The 15,640-nt window shown below is 40.4% G+C and overlaps 1 protein-coding gene across 9 annotated transcripts in view; it reads right to left on the bottom strand.

Moving 5' to 3' along the window:
• Window positions 1-174: 174 nt before the first annotated feature.
• Window positions 175-15,640, bottom strand: part of LOC132796788 (insulin-like growth factor 2 mRNA-binding protein 1) — a 32,357-nt gene continuing 16,891 nt past the window's right edge. For 5 of the 9 annotated variants that reach the window (XM_060808077.1, XM_060808078.1, XM_060808075.1 and 2 more), the window contains 5 exons: window positions 6,135-6,308; window positions 5,110-5,484; window positions 4,334-5,042; window positions 3,427-3,582; window positions 175-3,349 (listed from right to left, as the gene is read on the bottom strand). In XM_060808077.1, coding sequence (XP_060664060.1) covers window positions 2,939-3,349; window positions 3,427-3,582; window positions 4,334-5,042; window positions 5,110-5,484; window positions 6,135-6,308 — 1,825 coding nt within the window. In that variant the 3' untranslated portion in view covers window positions 175-2,938. Of the gene's footprint in view, window positions 3,350-3,426; window positions 3,583-4,333; window positions 5,043-5,109; window positions 5,485-6,134; window positions 6,309-10,347; window positions 10,567-12,470; window positions 12,597-12,874; window positions 12,955-15,640 lie in introns of those variants that run through there. The other 4 variants (XM_060808073.1, XM_060808074.1, XM_060808080.1 and 1 more) reach the window with 4 other exon arrangements.

Genomic DNA, 15,640 nt, shown 5'->3' with positions numbered 1-15,640 from the left:
CTGTGTTTTTGTAGTAGTTGTTGTTGTTGTTGTTTTTAGTATGTTGTCCTTCAGGTTGTTTACATTTTGTTTTTCTTTTCTTTTCTTTTACTTAAAAACTATCATAATTATCATTATGATTCTTTTTTATTTTTATGAATTTCCTTCTTCATTTAGTTGTAGATTTTGTATTCATTTGTTTTTCTTTTTGTTTTATGTTGTTTCGCTTTAGCTCACACTTTACATATTCGTTAGGTTTTAACATTTGTTTTTTGTTTTCTTTTCTTTTTTTTTTAGTTTTGTTTTGTTGGTTTTGTCATAGAAGATAATGCACTTACATTGAGGTATTTTAATTACTTGTTCAATCTTCATCAATAGATCTTTTACACATGTGTTTATCGTATCGTAGTATCGTATTGTTTGTATGTCATCAAAATATCTTTGTCCTAAACTGCCCTAAAAAAGCCTATCTTCATTTTTTGTTCTCTTGTTCTGCTGTTCTTTCTGAATTGGATTGTTTTTGATTTTGTTTTTGTTTTCTACCCGAAAGTTCAAATTTGCTTTTTATTTGCATTTTGCATTTTTTTTTGTGGCCGAAATGTTGATTTTTTATGGTTGTGGTATAACAGTTGCAAGTGTTATACGAACTGTACTATTTCTACGACTAACTAAAGTAAGGCAAAAAAGAAACAAAAAAGCAAAATAATTAAATGTATGCATGTATTGTATATAACTCTATAATCGTATGTAATATGTATGTATGTATTTATAAAACAAACAAAATAAATGTGTTATAATTATTAAAAAAAAAAAATTAACTCTTCACGTTAAACTCTATATATATATTGGTAACAAAATTGGGCTATTGTCTTGGTATTGATTGGTTTTGTTGTTGCTTGTTTGATTGTTTGTTGCTCCGATTCAGTTACTTCAGTTTCGCTATGGATATATGTATATAAAAAAACTGTTATACACTAGTTGAGAAACTAAGTAAGGTAGTTGAGTGTGTTGTGTAGTGTGTAGTGTAGTGGTGTGTGTGTGTGTGTATATAGTAGTGAATTATAACAGTTTCGTTTTGCCTATATGTAACACTTGTCGCTCGCTTTGACTCGTTATATAAAAAAATTAACATTTCAGCACCGTTATTTTTGTTTTCGTTTCAAGGCAAACACATTACAATGCTCTCTCTCTCTCTCTTTCTCTCTCTTCATTCCTTCTCTATCTCTCTCTCTCTCTCTCTCTGACTTTCTACTACTCAAACAATATAACAATTCTTCTTCTCGCAGGAAATCTCAATTCTCGAAAACTATTATACAGCTCTGTACACTTAAGATTGCTTGATTGGCATTAGGTTTGAGAGACACAACTTAACTAGGAATATATATTGTATATATATACTCGGGGTGTTTGTTTATGTGTGTGTATGTGAGAGTCGAGTACTGTTATACGGTTATAAAAAACTGCTTCTTCTTACCGAGTACAGCATACACATAATATATATATACGTAAACTCCCTATTTTGTTTTTGTTTCGACCTTCTAAATTTGTATTCCTTCTTATGTGTTTTATGTAAGATTATTTTCATTATGATTTTGTTTGTTTTTAAGTTTTTGTTTACACTTGTTGTGTTGTTGGTTTAGTTTTTAGTAATTGTTGTTGTCGAGGTGGGCTGTAATTTGACACCTGCTTAAAATTTCGCTTCGTTTCGTTTCTTTGTTTAGTTTTGTAGTTGTTGTTGTTGAACACACGACAAAATATAATAGATAATATGATAGATAGATTGTAGTTGTAGATAGTAGTAATAGTAGTAGTAGTAGAGTAATAATTCTAATTATATAAACAAAACATACAGTGTTTTTTTCTTTCTTTCTTTTCAGTTGTCCTCCTCTCATCTTTTTCTTTCTCTTTTTTTCATTTCGTTTCCAAAATTTGTTCCATATTATAACAAACAAAAAATTAAAAGAAACATAAAAAACACACACACAAACCAACGGATTGGTTGTTGCTTTTCATTTCGCTTTTTCCACTTTGTTGTTGTTGTTGTTGATGTTGCTGTGTTTTGTTGTTGTTGTTGTTATTCTTTCTTTCTTTCTTTTCACTTAATGTACGCTTACTAAAAGAGTTTTAATAAAAAAAAAATAAAATTCATAAAAAATTTAATTTTATATTTCTATATATAAAAAACGAATTTTCTGCATTTTACGGCTTAATTTTTGTATTTGTTTTTTGTAGATTTTTGTATATTTTTTTTGTTGTTGTTGTTTGTTGTTTTCATATTTTCCTTTCATTTTGTAGTGTTTTGATGTTTTCCAAATATTTGTTGTTGTTGTTGTTGCTGCAATGGCTGCTCTACAGCTTCAAAATTTGTTGTTGTTGTGGTTTTTCAGTTACTCTTCGTTCGTTTTCTGCCGGCATTCTTGCAGTTTTCCTCAACTCTAGCTGAATAAATAAACAGGGTTGCATGTGTGCGTGTGTGTGTGTTGGTGTGTGTCTGTGTTTGTGTTGATAGTTGATAGTTGTGTGGATCAAACGCTAACGCCAAGCCAGACTCCTCTCAGTTATGCGCAACTGTCATACGGCAATAGTTAAACTGTTATACACATGCTGTTGCTTGTTGTTTTTGTTGTTGTGTTGACACTGCAGACTTAGAGGAAGCATCTTGGTTGCTGCTGTTGTTGTTGATATTGTTGTTGTTGTTGTTGAAAGAGATGAATGCAAAAAATGAAATTGGCTTGACATATCCGAATGTGAGTTGACATTGAATTAGTTGTAGCTATTGCAACTGTTATAATTATTATTATTATTGTTTTAATTATTGTAAATATTGTTGTTGTTGTTGTTGTTATTGTAGTAGTTGTTGCTGCTGCTGTTGTAGTTATAGTTGTTGTTGTTGTTGGGTTGCTCCATCTGCTTGGCCCACTCCCCCTCTAACCCCGGCAACAGTTGCTGCTGCTGCTGCTTACTGCTGTGAGCTCGCCAGCTGCTGCTGTGCGGCTGCTGGCGCGGCATTGCCGGGAGGTGGCGATGGCTGCTGCGGTTGCTGCTGCTGCTGCAATTGATGTGAAGACGCTGTCGACGACGCCTGCTGCTGCTGATGATGCGCAGGTGGCGCCGACGACGACGCCGCCGACGATTGATGATGCGATTGCAGCGGCAGCGGCTGCTGCTGCGACGGCGACTGTTGCTGTTGTTGTTGTGGCTGTTGTTGCTGTTGCTGCTGCTGCTGTTGAGTCCCACTTGGTGAGGCACCGGCTAAGGTCTGTTGTTGTTGTTGCTGTTGCAATTGTTGTTCTTTGGCAGCTTTCTGTTTTTTGGTCACTGGAGGTGGATTCGTCGATAGCATCATGGCGCGAATTCGACGCTGTGCGGACTGAAAAGTGAGAGTTAAATCAATTAGTAGTGATGATGATATTAAAATAAATCAAAGTAGAGCTCTTAACAACTCACCTGAACGCTGTAGAATGCTCCAATGATGTGTACAGGTGTTTCCTCATCGCCGCCAGAAGGTGGCGCCAGCGCATGCTCTGGCAGCTTAATGACGCTACCCGTGACACGTTGCAGCTCACGCACATTTTGACCGCCCTTGCCAATAATGCGTCCAACCTAAGGGGAGACAAATGTGAAGGCGAATCAGTAAAGATTGTCGATTCGAATCGATAGCATTCGTTGTAACATCGATAGTAATTGAGATAGTATTAGCGAGTGCTTAAGATAGTATCGATAATAATTGATATATTACCAATAGTAATTCAGACAGTTTTCGTGATATTATCGATATTATTAGCGAAAGTGTTCGCGAGTGTATCAATAGTAATTGATATAGTATAAGCGATACAATCGATAGTATTTGAGATGTATTCACGATAGTAAAAAATATAAACGATACAATCGATAGTAAGTGATAGTATTAGTGAACGTATCGGTAGTAATTCAGATAGTATTAGCGATAGTATTCATGATATTATCGAAAGTGATTGGGATAGTATAAGCTTTAGTATCGATAACAATTGAGATGAGTATAGTATCAATAGAAATATATATAGTATTCGTGATAGTACCAATAGTGATTGAGATAGTATATTCAATATTACCGATAAAGATTAGGATAGTAAAAGCTCTAGTTATCGGTGGTAAGTGAGATAGTATCAATAGAAATGAAGATAGTATTCGTGATAGTATCGATAGTAATTAATATTGTATAAGCGATACAATCGATATAGTACTAGATATAGTATCAGCAATAATATCGTTTGTAATTGTAAATTAACAACTTCTTCAGCTTTCTCAATTTCGAGTAGCAGCATTACTTGCATAAGCAAGAGTATGAAGTATAAAGTTGAAGAGTTCTACACACCTGAGAGCTGGCAACAAGAAGCTCGACAGTTAGGCGAACATCATCGGTGCCGCACATGAAGCCCTCCTCGCGCATCTTTTCGAATATCATGTATTGCGCCTTCCACTGACCCTCCGGTGTCCCAACAATCGTCACCTTGCGCTCCGTTTGTTGGTCCAGCGGCTTGTCGGCATCGAGGGGCGCAATTTTGAGGGATGCACTCGAGAAACGCATAATGCTGCGTATGTGGGAGCCCTTGGTGCCAATGATGGCGCCAACAGCGTTATTCGGTATATAGAGATAAGTGGTCTCCTGCATGTCGTTGGGGAACGCCGGCGGCACCACACTGGCCGGTGTCTTGGACATGGCAAAGCCTTGACACGAGGGGAACGGCATGCTCGTGTTGAAGACCATGCCATTGCCCGGTGTCGACATCATTGCCATGGGATGCAGGCCGGGGAACATGAGGCTCTGTGGAGCCATGGCCTGCAGATCGTTTTCATAGCTTTGGCGCAGTTTGGTACTGATTTGGTTTTCCGCTCTCGACATGTTCTCAATCAATCCCTTCACCGTGATGATGCGCTCCAGATTGTAGCTGTTGATGTCGTTGATCGAGCTAACGGTGATCTTTGTGTCCGTGTCCTGCATGATGCGTTTAATAGTGTTGCCGCTCTTGCCGATAATGCGACCAATCAGATTATTATGGGCAAGGATCTTCAAGCAGATCTCACTGAAAGAAAGACACGCCAAAAATTAATATCATAACGAATCGCATCACATTCCAAACTAACTCTTACCCCTTATTCGTGGAGAGCGCCTCCTGTTGCATCACCTCCAAGATGCGCTTGCAGGCATTGGTGCAGTTCTCCGGATTTCCATAGATCGTGATGGACTTCTCGAGGGAGCCAACGTTCTCCTTGCGATGCACATCGACACGGGCGCGACTCTGTTGTGTAATGGTGCGAATGGTGGTGCCCTGACGTCCAATGATCGCACCAACCATCTCGCTCTGTACGAGAATGCGCAGCGGGAAGTCCGCCTGGCGTCCGGGTCCCGGCATTCCCGGATACGGATTGCGCTGATTGCGTTGGCTGCGACGTTGATTCTTATCCAATTGCTCCGCATGCAGTTTACTGCCCTCAAATTCGACGCCGTTCAAACCACCAGCAGCTCTATACGAATAATTACGGAATAATACATTGATGATATTATATCGAATGATTTATCGATTTATCGAACAAATATACATTGTACATGTGTGTAGGTGTGTGTGTGTGTGTGCAAGTTGATCGAGAAGGAGGAGAGAGATATGTATAAAGAGAGCCAGAGAGAGGTAGAGAGAGAGAGCACATTGAGATCGGTGGTTTCAGACATTGTTACACAACAACAAGCAGAAATAAATCGTGTATATAGTTTTCTTTTTTTTTTGTATTTTTGGGTGGATTAGGGTTGTCGCTGTCTCGAAACAAACGCCCTAAAATTAAATATTAAAGTCAACACACAAGCCCCGACCACAGAGTCCCGCCCTCTCCCATTTCCCCCACTCAACAACAAAGTCAAGTCATACACACGGAGAGAGAGCGAAGAGAGAGAGTGAAAGAATGCTGGAAAAGCAGCGATAGTCAAAACTATCGATAGTTTTCTAGTCATAATAAATGATTTATATATATATATATATTTATATATCGTATATATATTCGCACTTGACACTAAATCTTTCGAGCTAATTTTTCGTTGTTCGCAAATCTAGTGTCAAGTGTTGTTATCGAGTGTGATCGATAGTAATCGATATAATTGGTTGGTTTTGTTTGGTTGTATATACCTTTGCGCCTGCTCAGGATTTTCGAATGTTATATGTACTGTTTGAGTATTTTGATCCTTACTAGAAATAGCCTCACATTGTTTGACGATGCCATAGGGCTTCAGTAGCGGTTCGATGTCTTCGAAACGTGTTTGCAGCGGTATGCCGCTTATTAAGATTTTGGATGTCGTAACACTGTGAAGAAAATAGCGTAAAAACACACACGAAAAACAAAACAAAACAAAAGAAAAAAAAAAACACAGACAAAAGAGAAATGAACAACAGCAACAAAAAAAATAACACAAAACAGAGAAAGAAAAAAAAACATTGAAAAGTGAAAGAAACGGAAATAAAAATGAAATAATAAATTATACGAAAGTGAAATAATAATAATTATGATAAAAAATAAAAGAAATGAAATAAGGAGTAAACAAGAGCAGTATGTCAGTAAAGAGAGAGACTCAACAGCGCAACTAACATCTATGAAGTGACCATCTATGAGTGACAGAGATAGCGTGATATATGAGAGCGAGCGAGAGCAACCGCAAGGATGCTTTTACAGCAAATATTTGTTGTTTATTTAATAGGAGGCAGGAGTTTAAATGACAATGCAACGGTACTTTCCAGAGCGAGACTACATGTATGAATATTAAGAGATGGAGAAAGAGAGAATAAGAGTGAGAGCCAGAGAGATAGAGAGTGAGAGTAAGAGCAGTATTTACTTTAATTGTTATGACATTTGAAATTCGAATATGTATTTCCCTTTACGGTGTTGCCAGACATTTAAACTAACCCTAAACCCCCAGCTTAGAGTTGCCAACTGCGCTACAAAATGCACAGTTAAGTTGGCTGCGCATCCCCAGGGACCGCAAAAGAGGAGAGAAATATGAATACCCCCTTGTTGATGTTGTTGTTGTTGATGATAAGTGCGCTTGTTTCTTATTGTTTGCGAGTAACCCACAATTTGGGAAAACTATTTGTGATTAGGAGAACAAATAAGCTAAAGAGAAAGCACTAGATTTACAGTAATGATGCATAACTAAACGCTAACTACAAAGGTGCTAACTAGACTATCGGAACGATCCAACCGAAATGCGTGGAAGGGGAAAAGAGTTTTGTCTGATAACATCCTGTTGCCATAACGGGGAAACAGCAGCAACAACAACAAACGCGTTTTTGGCGAACTGCAAAAGCAGACGACGAAGCAGAAGCAACAGCAGAAGCAGACATAGCATACATAAGCAAAAGATGTGTGCAAAATGTTGAAGCTGCCGCTTTTGCCACGCCGTCGACTGGAATGTTGCACATTTAATATCGTGTTTATTTTTCTTGGAAGTAATTTCACTCCAGTCGCCGCCAAGCTAAAGCCAACGCCAAAGACGTCGTCGACGACAAAACAAGAACAAACTCGCATACAAAAAAAAAAAACAGAAACATAGCGAAACTGGGAGAGAGACAGAAAGAGAGAGAGAGAGTAGAGTAGGTGTTGACTAGACAGCCAGAGGCTGCGGCGAGCAAAGTCAAACCGAAGTTTTAATACCCTTTAATTGCTTAACAACACAATTACAGCTTAATTAAGTTGAAAGCACGACTCAAAGCTTTTATCGGCAAGTTTTTAATGAATGAAAGCGAGCAGCGCATAAGAAAGACGGCACAACAAGACAGTAATGAGCAACAGTGAGAGAAGCAAGAAACAACAACAGTTGCCGGTGCGCCAACTCCTTCAGCAGCCGCATTCCATCTTCATTTTGCTCTCTTGATGCGCTGCTCTCTTCACTCTCTTTTAGTGTTCGGCGATTGTTGTTGCAGTTTATGCCATATTTGTTTGCGTCCGAGTCTGGGTTTATTATACACACACACACATGCATACATATAGACGCGTATAGCACATGTACATAATATGCACACATACATATGTAAGTATGTATGCATGTTGTATGTTTGTAGTGTTTTTGCTCATTTTTCCAGGAATTGAAGTCGAAACGACAACGTAGCAAAGTATTTGCTGCCGCTGCTCTTTTGGTTTTTATCGACTTGGTGGTTTGTGAGATTTTTAAATTTGAGTAGCCGCCGCAACAAAGCTTTGGGCGCATGTTGTTGCTTCTGTGCTTCTTCTCATTCTTCTTGCTCTGCTTATCTTGCATTTTTGTGGGCAAGATGAGAGCAAAGATTTAGAGTAGCCACATGTGAGAATGTGAAATGCCTCCCAAACTGTTTGCGCACAGTTGCAAAAGCACTGCGCATGCGTCACACACATGAAATACACTTACAAGCACACATATCTTGTACATACATATTTATGTATTGAGCGGGGTGTGCTCGTTGTTGTCCAGCCTCACAATGTGCAAATGTCAAGTGATGCTGCAGTTCGTTGACGTCTCGCCTACTGCACCAATAAGCATTCGCACTATGTATATACAAATGTACATACATATGTATACAATGTAGATACTACGCGCTCTGGCTCTCTCGTTCTCCTAACGCGTACAAGAGAGAGAGAGAGCTTATGGTAGTGTGAGTAGAAGAGCGCACCAAGCAAGCAGCGACATTTTGTATGTTTGTATTTCATTTGACATGTGACTGACGCTGGCGCCTGTCTCACAGCTCTACTAAGCAAATGACCTCTGCTTTGGCACACGCACACGCACACTTACATTCTCGCACACATACAGAGACACCTGAGCGTCTGTCTGTTGTTGTTATCAATGCACACGCTGCGCGTCCATGTGAATGTGTACATTTGTATGTGTACGCAATCAATATACTACATGCGCACGACAGCGACGTCGCCGTCGCCGTCTGTGCTGCTTTTGTGTTTTCTTTTAAATGAACACACACATAACTTTATCGCATAAAGCGAAGCATGTAAAAAGGCGGCGACACACACATACATATGTATGTATGTATGTTTGAACATGCACTCGCAAGTGAACGATGCAACATGTGCATATGTGTGTGTGCGTGAGCCGCTTTGTTTGCTTGTTTCCTTTTTGTTGTTTTTGAAATTTTTATGAATGAAAAAGTCAGAAATCTGTTGCTGCGTCGTCGTCGTCTGCTGCTGTTGATGTTGTTTTTGTTATGGCTGCATTTGTTTTCGTTTTTTTTTCTTTTCGTCTTGTTTTTCTTGTGTTGTGTTGTATTGGCTGCAATTTCTTGCACACATACATATACACATACAGACCAGTGAGGTCATGACGCATACTTGTGCGTGTGTCAGCAGAGGAGTGTGTGGAGTGACATGGAGTGTAGTGAAGTGGAATGGAATGAAGTGAAGTGAAGTGGAGTGAGTGCGTGTGTGTGGGTTTTTGTACGTTCTATTTCCATAGCATTCCACAAGTTGCTTTGGGCGTCTCACAACCATGTCGCTGTCGACTGCAAGCTTTTTTTTCTGCATTCTGTCGCCATCTACGTTTCGTTTGTAGTTGTTTATTTGCAGCGCTTATCTATTGCCCACGTTCCACCATCCCACCACTGCTTTGGCCAACCAGTAGAAGAATTTGTCTCTCTGTGTGTGTGTGTGTGAATGCTTATGCATAGAAACTTGTTTCAATAGCGCATTTGTTGCTGCTGTTGATTTGACCTAAATTGGCCGGCAAAAAGAATTTGCACAAACACACACGCATACACACGCATACACACACACACATACATATATATATATATTTAACCCCCTCTTCTACCCCTCCTTCAACTTATACAAAATAGGTCGCATTTGTTGTTGTTGGTGGCGCAGAAGAATTGAATTGGTGGGCGTGGCTATATTGACAACACAAGCCATAGTAATGAGAAAGCAATGTGTGCAAACAACGAACGAAAAAACAATGAAAATGCACGCATTTCAAATTCAATTGTTATCGATAACAGCAAAACGATAAATCACACACCACTCGCCGATCAACGATGGTAAGCTTAGCATAGGTTTAAATCACATCGTCGAGATATAAATACATACATACATACATACATATGTTGTGTTTGTGCGCATATCGATGGGTGGATTGATTAACTGAGAGTGAATGAAGTTATTTATTACGTACAATATTTGTGCGATATGTTATGGTATTTACCAACACTGACGACACACACACACACACGCATGTATCGCATTGTCTTCTTGCAGGACAAGGCAAGGCGTGAGTAGAGTGACGATGTAGGGTAGGAGTGTGGAGAGTGGAGTCGAGGAGAGACCGAGATAACAAAATAAAAATAATAAACACACAAAACAAAAACTCACCGCTCAATGTAAAAACGTGGAATTTTCGTATTTTGTTGTTGCTGTTGTTGTTGTTGCAGATGGTGATTGTAATAATGGTGATTATTATTGTTGATATTTATTCTGTTGCTATTGTTGTTGTGGTGATGGTTGTTGGGTAATTGATAATTACTACTGGTGTGCATTTTTAGTTTGTTTTTATTTGCACTAAGTTTGTGTTTTTTGTTGTTGTTGCTGCTGCTGTTGTTTTTCGTATATTTGTTTAATTGCGTTTGTGTGTGTGTGTGTGTGTGTGCAAAACACTTCAAATGAATAAAAAGGCAAAAAAGCGCTCTCACTTTTGCTATTTGTTGTTGTTGCCAAGTACTAATAAAAACCAAAGAGACCCATTCAGAGAGAGAGCAATTCACTCACACACATACAAATATGACGAACGGGAGTGAGAGAGAAGGCGAACGACACAAGAGAGCGGGTGCACGTTAAGTAGAACTACAAATACAATTTGATACGTCGCCGTCATGACGTCGACTCGCTGCTGCTGCTGCTGCTCACCGAGCAGCGCCGTTAGCTTACACACATGCATACGCAAACGCATACTCATACACACACCCGCAGTCACCCGCAGGCAGTGTTGCCAATTCCGCTTTTTTCCCCCTTTTGAATGTGGTTTGTTTAATTTTTTTTGCTGATGATCGATTGCGAGAGAAATTTGGAAACTGCGATAAGAGCAAGTTTTATTTGTGATGTTTATGCAAATAAAATTTTAACGATTTCTGCCGATCTTATCGGTTTATCAAATGCTTGGCTTAATTTCCGTCAAAATCAGCTTTTTCACTTGCCAAAAGTTGGCAACACTGTCGGTTATGTCGGTAATCACACGCAGCAAAAAAAAATCAGAAAAGGCAACAAAAAATGTAACAGAATTTGTGAACTGATATGATTATGATTTTATTTCATTTGTTCGTAGTTCATTCGTTTGCTGTTCGTTCGATGTGGTTGTTGTTGTGTGATCTTTTAGCGCTGTTTGCTGTTTTCCTGCTGCTTCTTTTTTTTTTAGTCACGCGTATGGGCTTTGATTCGCATTTGCTGTAGTTATGGGGGAGAACGAGAGGTAAAGTGTATGCATACACACACACACACACACACACACACATTGAAAACTTGGCGCTGACTCACACGCACACAAAGGCCGCGCAATTGCTGCATGCATGTGCAGCTAATAAAAGAAAATTATCGATATCAGCAAACAAACATGGCACGATAGGCCACGTTTTTCACGTATGTTTGAAATTAGTAAAATTTGATTAAACTATTTCCAGTTGGCACACGTATGCATGTGTGCGAGTTTGTGTATGTGGGATATGTGTCTGACTAATTAGCAAGAAACGCAGTTTCTCATATACACACATACACACATGCACTTGCACATATGCTGGTATGATACCGCTCTCCCCCCTTTCTAACCCGACACCAAGAATGTCACACAAAAATTTGGCTGCCCAAAGAGAGAGAGCGCGCGAGAACTTGCAATGCCAGTGCAGAGCAGCTCTGTCTCTGTGGCTATACAGATCAACTCAACAATTGTATACACTCCTCTCGCTCGCACGCACACGCACACAGACTCCACGACAGCGATTAACGAACTACACAAGTCAGAGTGAAGCAAAGTAGGTCAGTTTACTTGCTGCTGCTGCTGCTTGTTGCTTTTTTTTTTTGGGGCTGGGCGCAACTAGTCTAAAGAAAGCCAAGCCTGTCTGTCTATGTATGTGTGTATATCCTGCTTAAATTGATTTTTATTGTCATGCGTTGCCGTTGGCTTGATTCAAGCGCATTTTATTTCAATAATTGTCAACGTCGCAGTCGCTGCAATTGTTCCAGGGAGGCAAAAAAGAAAAAAAAAAGCTATCACACACACACGTACGCACACTATGACGCCGGTACAACAACATGCATTTGTAAGTCACATTTAGTTGATTTGCCTCTCACTCACACACACACACACACACACTCACTAACATATGCCCCGCTGTGTCTGTGTGTCTACTTAGATAATGGAAACATTGAAACTACGCAAAACTATGAGCAAAAAAAAAACCATGAAGAAGTACTCTTTCTTTTAGGGCTTTCCAACACTCATCACTCACTTTTTACACAGTTGTGTCGTGTTGTTGTTGATGTTCTTACTACTCTAATGTGAATATCACTTGAAGCTTTAAGCTAATTTCACAAAGAACGCAGCACAATTTTGTTGTTTTCTTAATATTTCTTTAAATTTATATTTTATTTTTGTGCGCCCACGACGGCCAGCGACCGAATGACTATTAGAAAAAAAAACAAAAAGAAAAAAATAAAACCACTGACACACACACAAACACAGGCGCACACAAACACACACACGCACTGACGACACCAACACCAACAAGACAGCAGCGGCAGGCGTAAAATATTTTATAATTTTTGCTGTTGCTTTGCGCCGTTGAATTATTATTTGTTGTTGTTGTTGTTGTTGTCGCTGTATTTGTTTCTATTGCTGTTGTTGTTGTTGTACCAACTACGTCGCGTATCTCGGAAAAAGACGACCGCAAAATGCAAAGAGCATTTAACTACTGAAACTAAAACAGAAACGGCAAAGAGAGCAAGGCGCAAAGCAAGCAAAGCAACGTCGCCGAATGGACAAAGCGACGACGACGACAGACACAACGGGACCGGGAGCAGGCACAGGGACGGAGTGGGACGGTGGAGCACACAGACGGTCGCTCGCTCGGTCGCGAAGTTAAAGCAAAAACGCAAGTGCCAGTCAAGCAGTGCTGCACAATTCGCCTTTTTCCCGTCAAATCTCGCCTTTTTTTGATGATCGCTATGTTGAGGGCACGACAATTGCTTATATTGATGTCTTTATGTTTAGTTACACTGTTGCCAGTGTTTATCTAAAGTTTAATTATTAAATATGTTTAATATAAATTCTTAAGATTTTTTGTTATTTTAAGCAGCTAAAAGTTGGCAGCACTGTGCGTTGGAGCACCGTTGTCGGAGAGAATGCGAGTGAGCAAAAGAGTGAGAAAAAGAGCGAGAGAGGGAGCCAGCCGGCTACGCGGCTGCAAAGCGACAATAAATGCCAAAGTCGTCGTCGTTACTGTTGTTGTTTATGAAGCAAAAGCAACGCAAAGGCACAAATACACACACATGCACACATGCATGTACATGATTAGCACGCAACACTTGTGAAAAAAGCGAAAACGAGGCAGCAACACAGCAGCGGCAGAGCAGCAAGTAGGAGAAGTGCCAATATGCGTTACGTTCAAGTTGTCTTCGGTGTTGCCAGATGGATGACGGCAACAGTTGGCAGCCGTCTGGCAACACTTGCCCTACGACAAGTGTGAGCGCTACATTTTTGAAATTCGTAATCCAATTAAACTACAAAACATACATTCGTATGTAAGTATGTAGTGTTGTATTTCTTGCATACGAAAATGAATGAAGCAGAAATTGACGCGGGCTTGACAACTCTGTTGATGGCTGTCAAGTGTAGCGCGACAAAAGCTCCAAAGAGAAACAACAATAGCATCGACGCTGGCGCGCCGTCGCCTCTCTGGCTCTTACGCACTGCTCCCCACAGCGTGCGCTGTTCTCTTTTCAAATTGTTGCGCTTTTTTCTCACACGCACAGGCACAAGTATACACAATACATATGCAGATCTCCCGCAAGTCAACTGCAAGTTTTTCTTGTTGTTGTTGTTACTTCCCACCCTGCTCTTTAAAAAGTGCAACAACTCGCTCTTTCTCTCTCTCTCTCTCGCTCAGTTTTTCTCAGCGATTACGTCACGCATTCGCATTGCATGCGTGCGCTAAGACGTGTATGATTGTGTGTGTGTGTGTGTAAGCGAGAGAGAGCATATGCATGAGCAGTCAGAGGCCTCGTCTCAACTATTTGTTATTTCCGGTCATTTATTGTTTTATTTTTGTTTTGTTTACGCGCGCTGCCGACGTCGACGTCAACGTGGCTGCCGCAAACATTTGAAGCAGTCGCTGCTACGCTGCTGGCGCCGGCTAATTTCTTCTTATTGCGTGCGTATGTATGCGATTGCTATATAGTATATGTACATATGTATATATATACATATTTATTTATGTACATATACATATGTATATATGTATGTGTGTGTGTGACCGCAAAAACCGGGCAAAAATAAAAAATGCTACAACTAAGTAAATAAAAGAAAAGCGGTAAAAACAGTTGTAAGCAGGCTGTCGGCAACCGCTGCTTAAGGTTAATAAAAAATTTCGACTTCATTTCGGTAGTTCAATGGCCTCAATAAAAAAAAAAAGTAGCAACAGTCGCTGCTCGCGACGTCGGCGTCGTTGTCGCTGCTTACAGCCAGCCGGCCGGCTTGATCGTAAATTGCTGATAACGCGCAGCAGCTGGCAGCGCAGTCGCCGTCGTCGTCGCTGTTGCCGCACGTGTGCTTTCGTCAAAGAAAAAGCTCCACTTTGTCATAGAAGAAGAAACAACAACAACAACAATAGAGCGAGCAGTGTTGCCGTGTTGCCTGCATAAAATGTGAAATTGCAAGTGTGTGTTCGCTCTCTCTCTCTCGCTCTCCTGCGCTCTCTTACGGTCTTGTTGATCTCTCAGCAATGCAGCTGTCGCCGCGCAGCAGCGAAATGAAAGAAGGAAGCGCACACACAACACACAACAATGACCCCCCTCCCACCACCGAAAAAAAGCCAAAAATGAAAGAGGGTGAGAGTGAGGGTGAGAGGCATAAAATACAGTTGTTTTATGCACACACACAACCCTTTCTTTCTTTCGTTTGAGTGAAATGCTTTCTTCCCTTATCAGGCCATGGCGATGGCGATGGCAATGGTCAAAAAGTGGCCGCTACCTGTGCGTGTCGAGCACACAAGGACCAAAAGGACCAAGCATCAAAAGAGGGGTTGCGAATTGTCAAAAAAAAAAAAAAAAAAAAATTGCAGCTGCTGTTAACGCGCTGCAAGGAGGAAGAAAGTGTTCGACGTCGTCGTCGTCGTCGATGTCGTTCGCTCAACCGGTGAAATAACGGTTGACGCGTTTCGCAGAAGAAAGTCGAAAAGTCGCGGTTGCGGTACTTTGCTATTTCTGCACTTTTATTCTACGCTGATAATTCTTATGCGATCATCATCATGATCATCATCGCTGCACGTGTCGCGACAGTTGGTCGACAAGCGCGCCAAATAGTAAAAAAAAAAAACAAATGGTGCGATCAAGGGGAGAAAGAAAAAGACAAATGCTGTCAAGTTGGGGCTTAAAATGCAATTGAACAGTTATGGCAAAAGCG

Source organism: Drosophila nasuta, chromosome X (genome assembly GCF_023558535.2).
Source record: "Drosophila nasuta strain 15112-1781.00 chromosome X, ASM2355853v1, whole genome shotgun sequence".
Classification (NCBI taxonomy): domain Eukaryota; kingdom Metazoa; phylum Arthropoda; class Insecta; order Diptera; family Drosophilidae; genus Drosophila; species Drosophila nasuta.
Note: the sequence above shows the minus strand (reverse complement) of the source record. Positions and strands in the feature narration are given on the sequence as shown.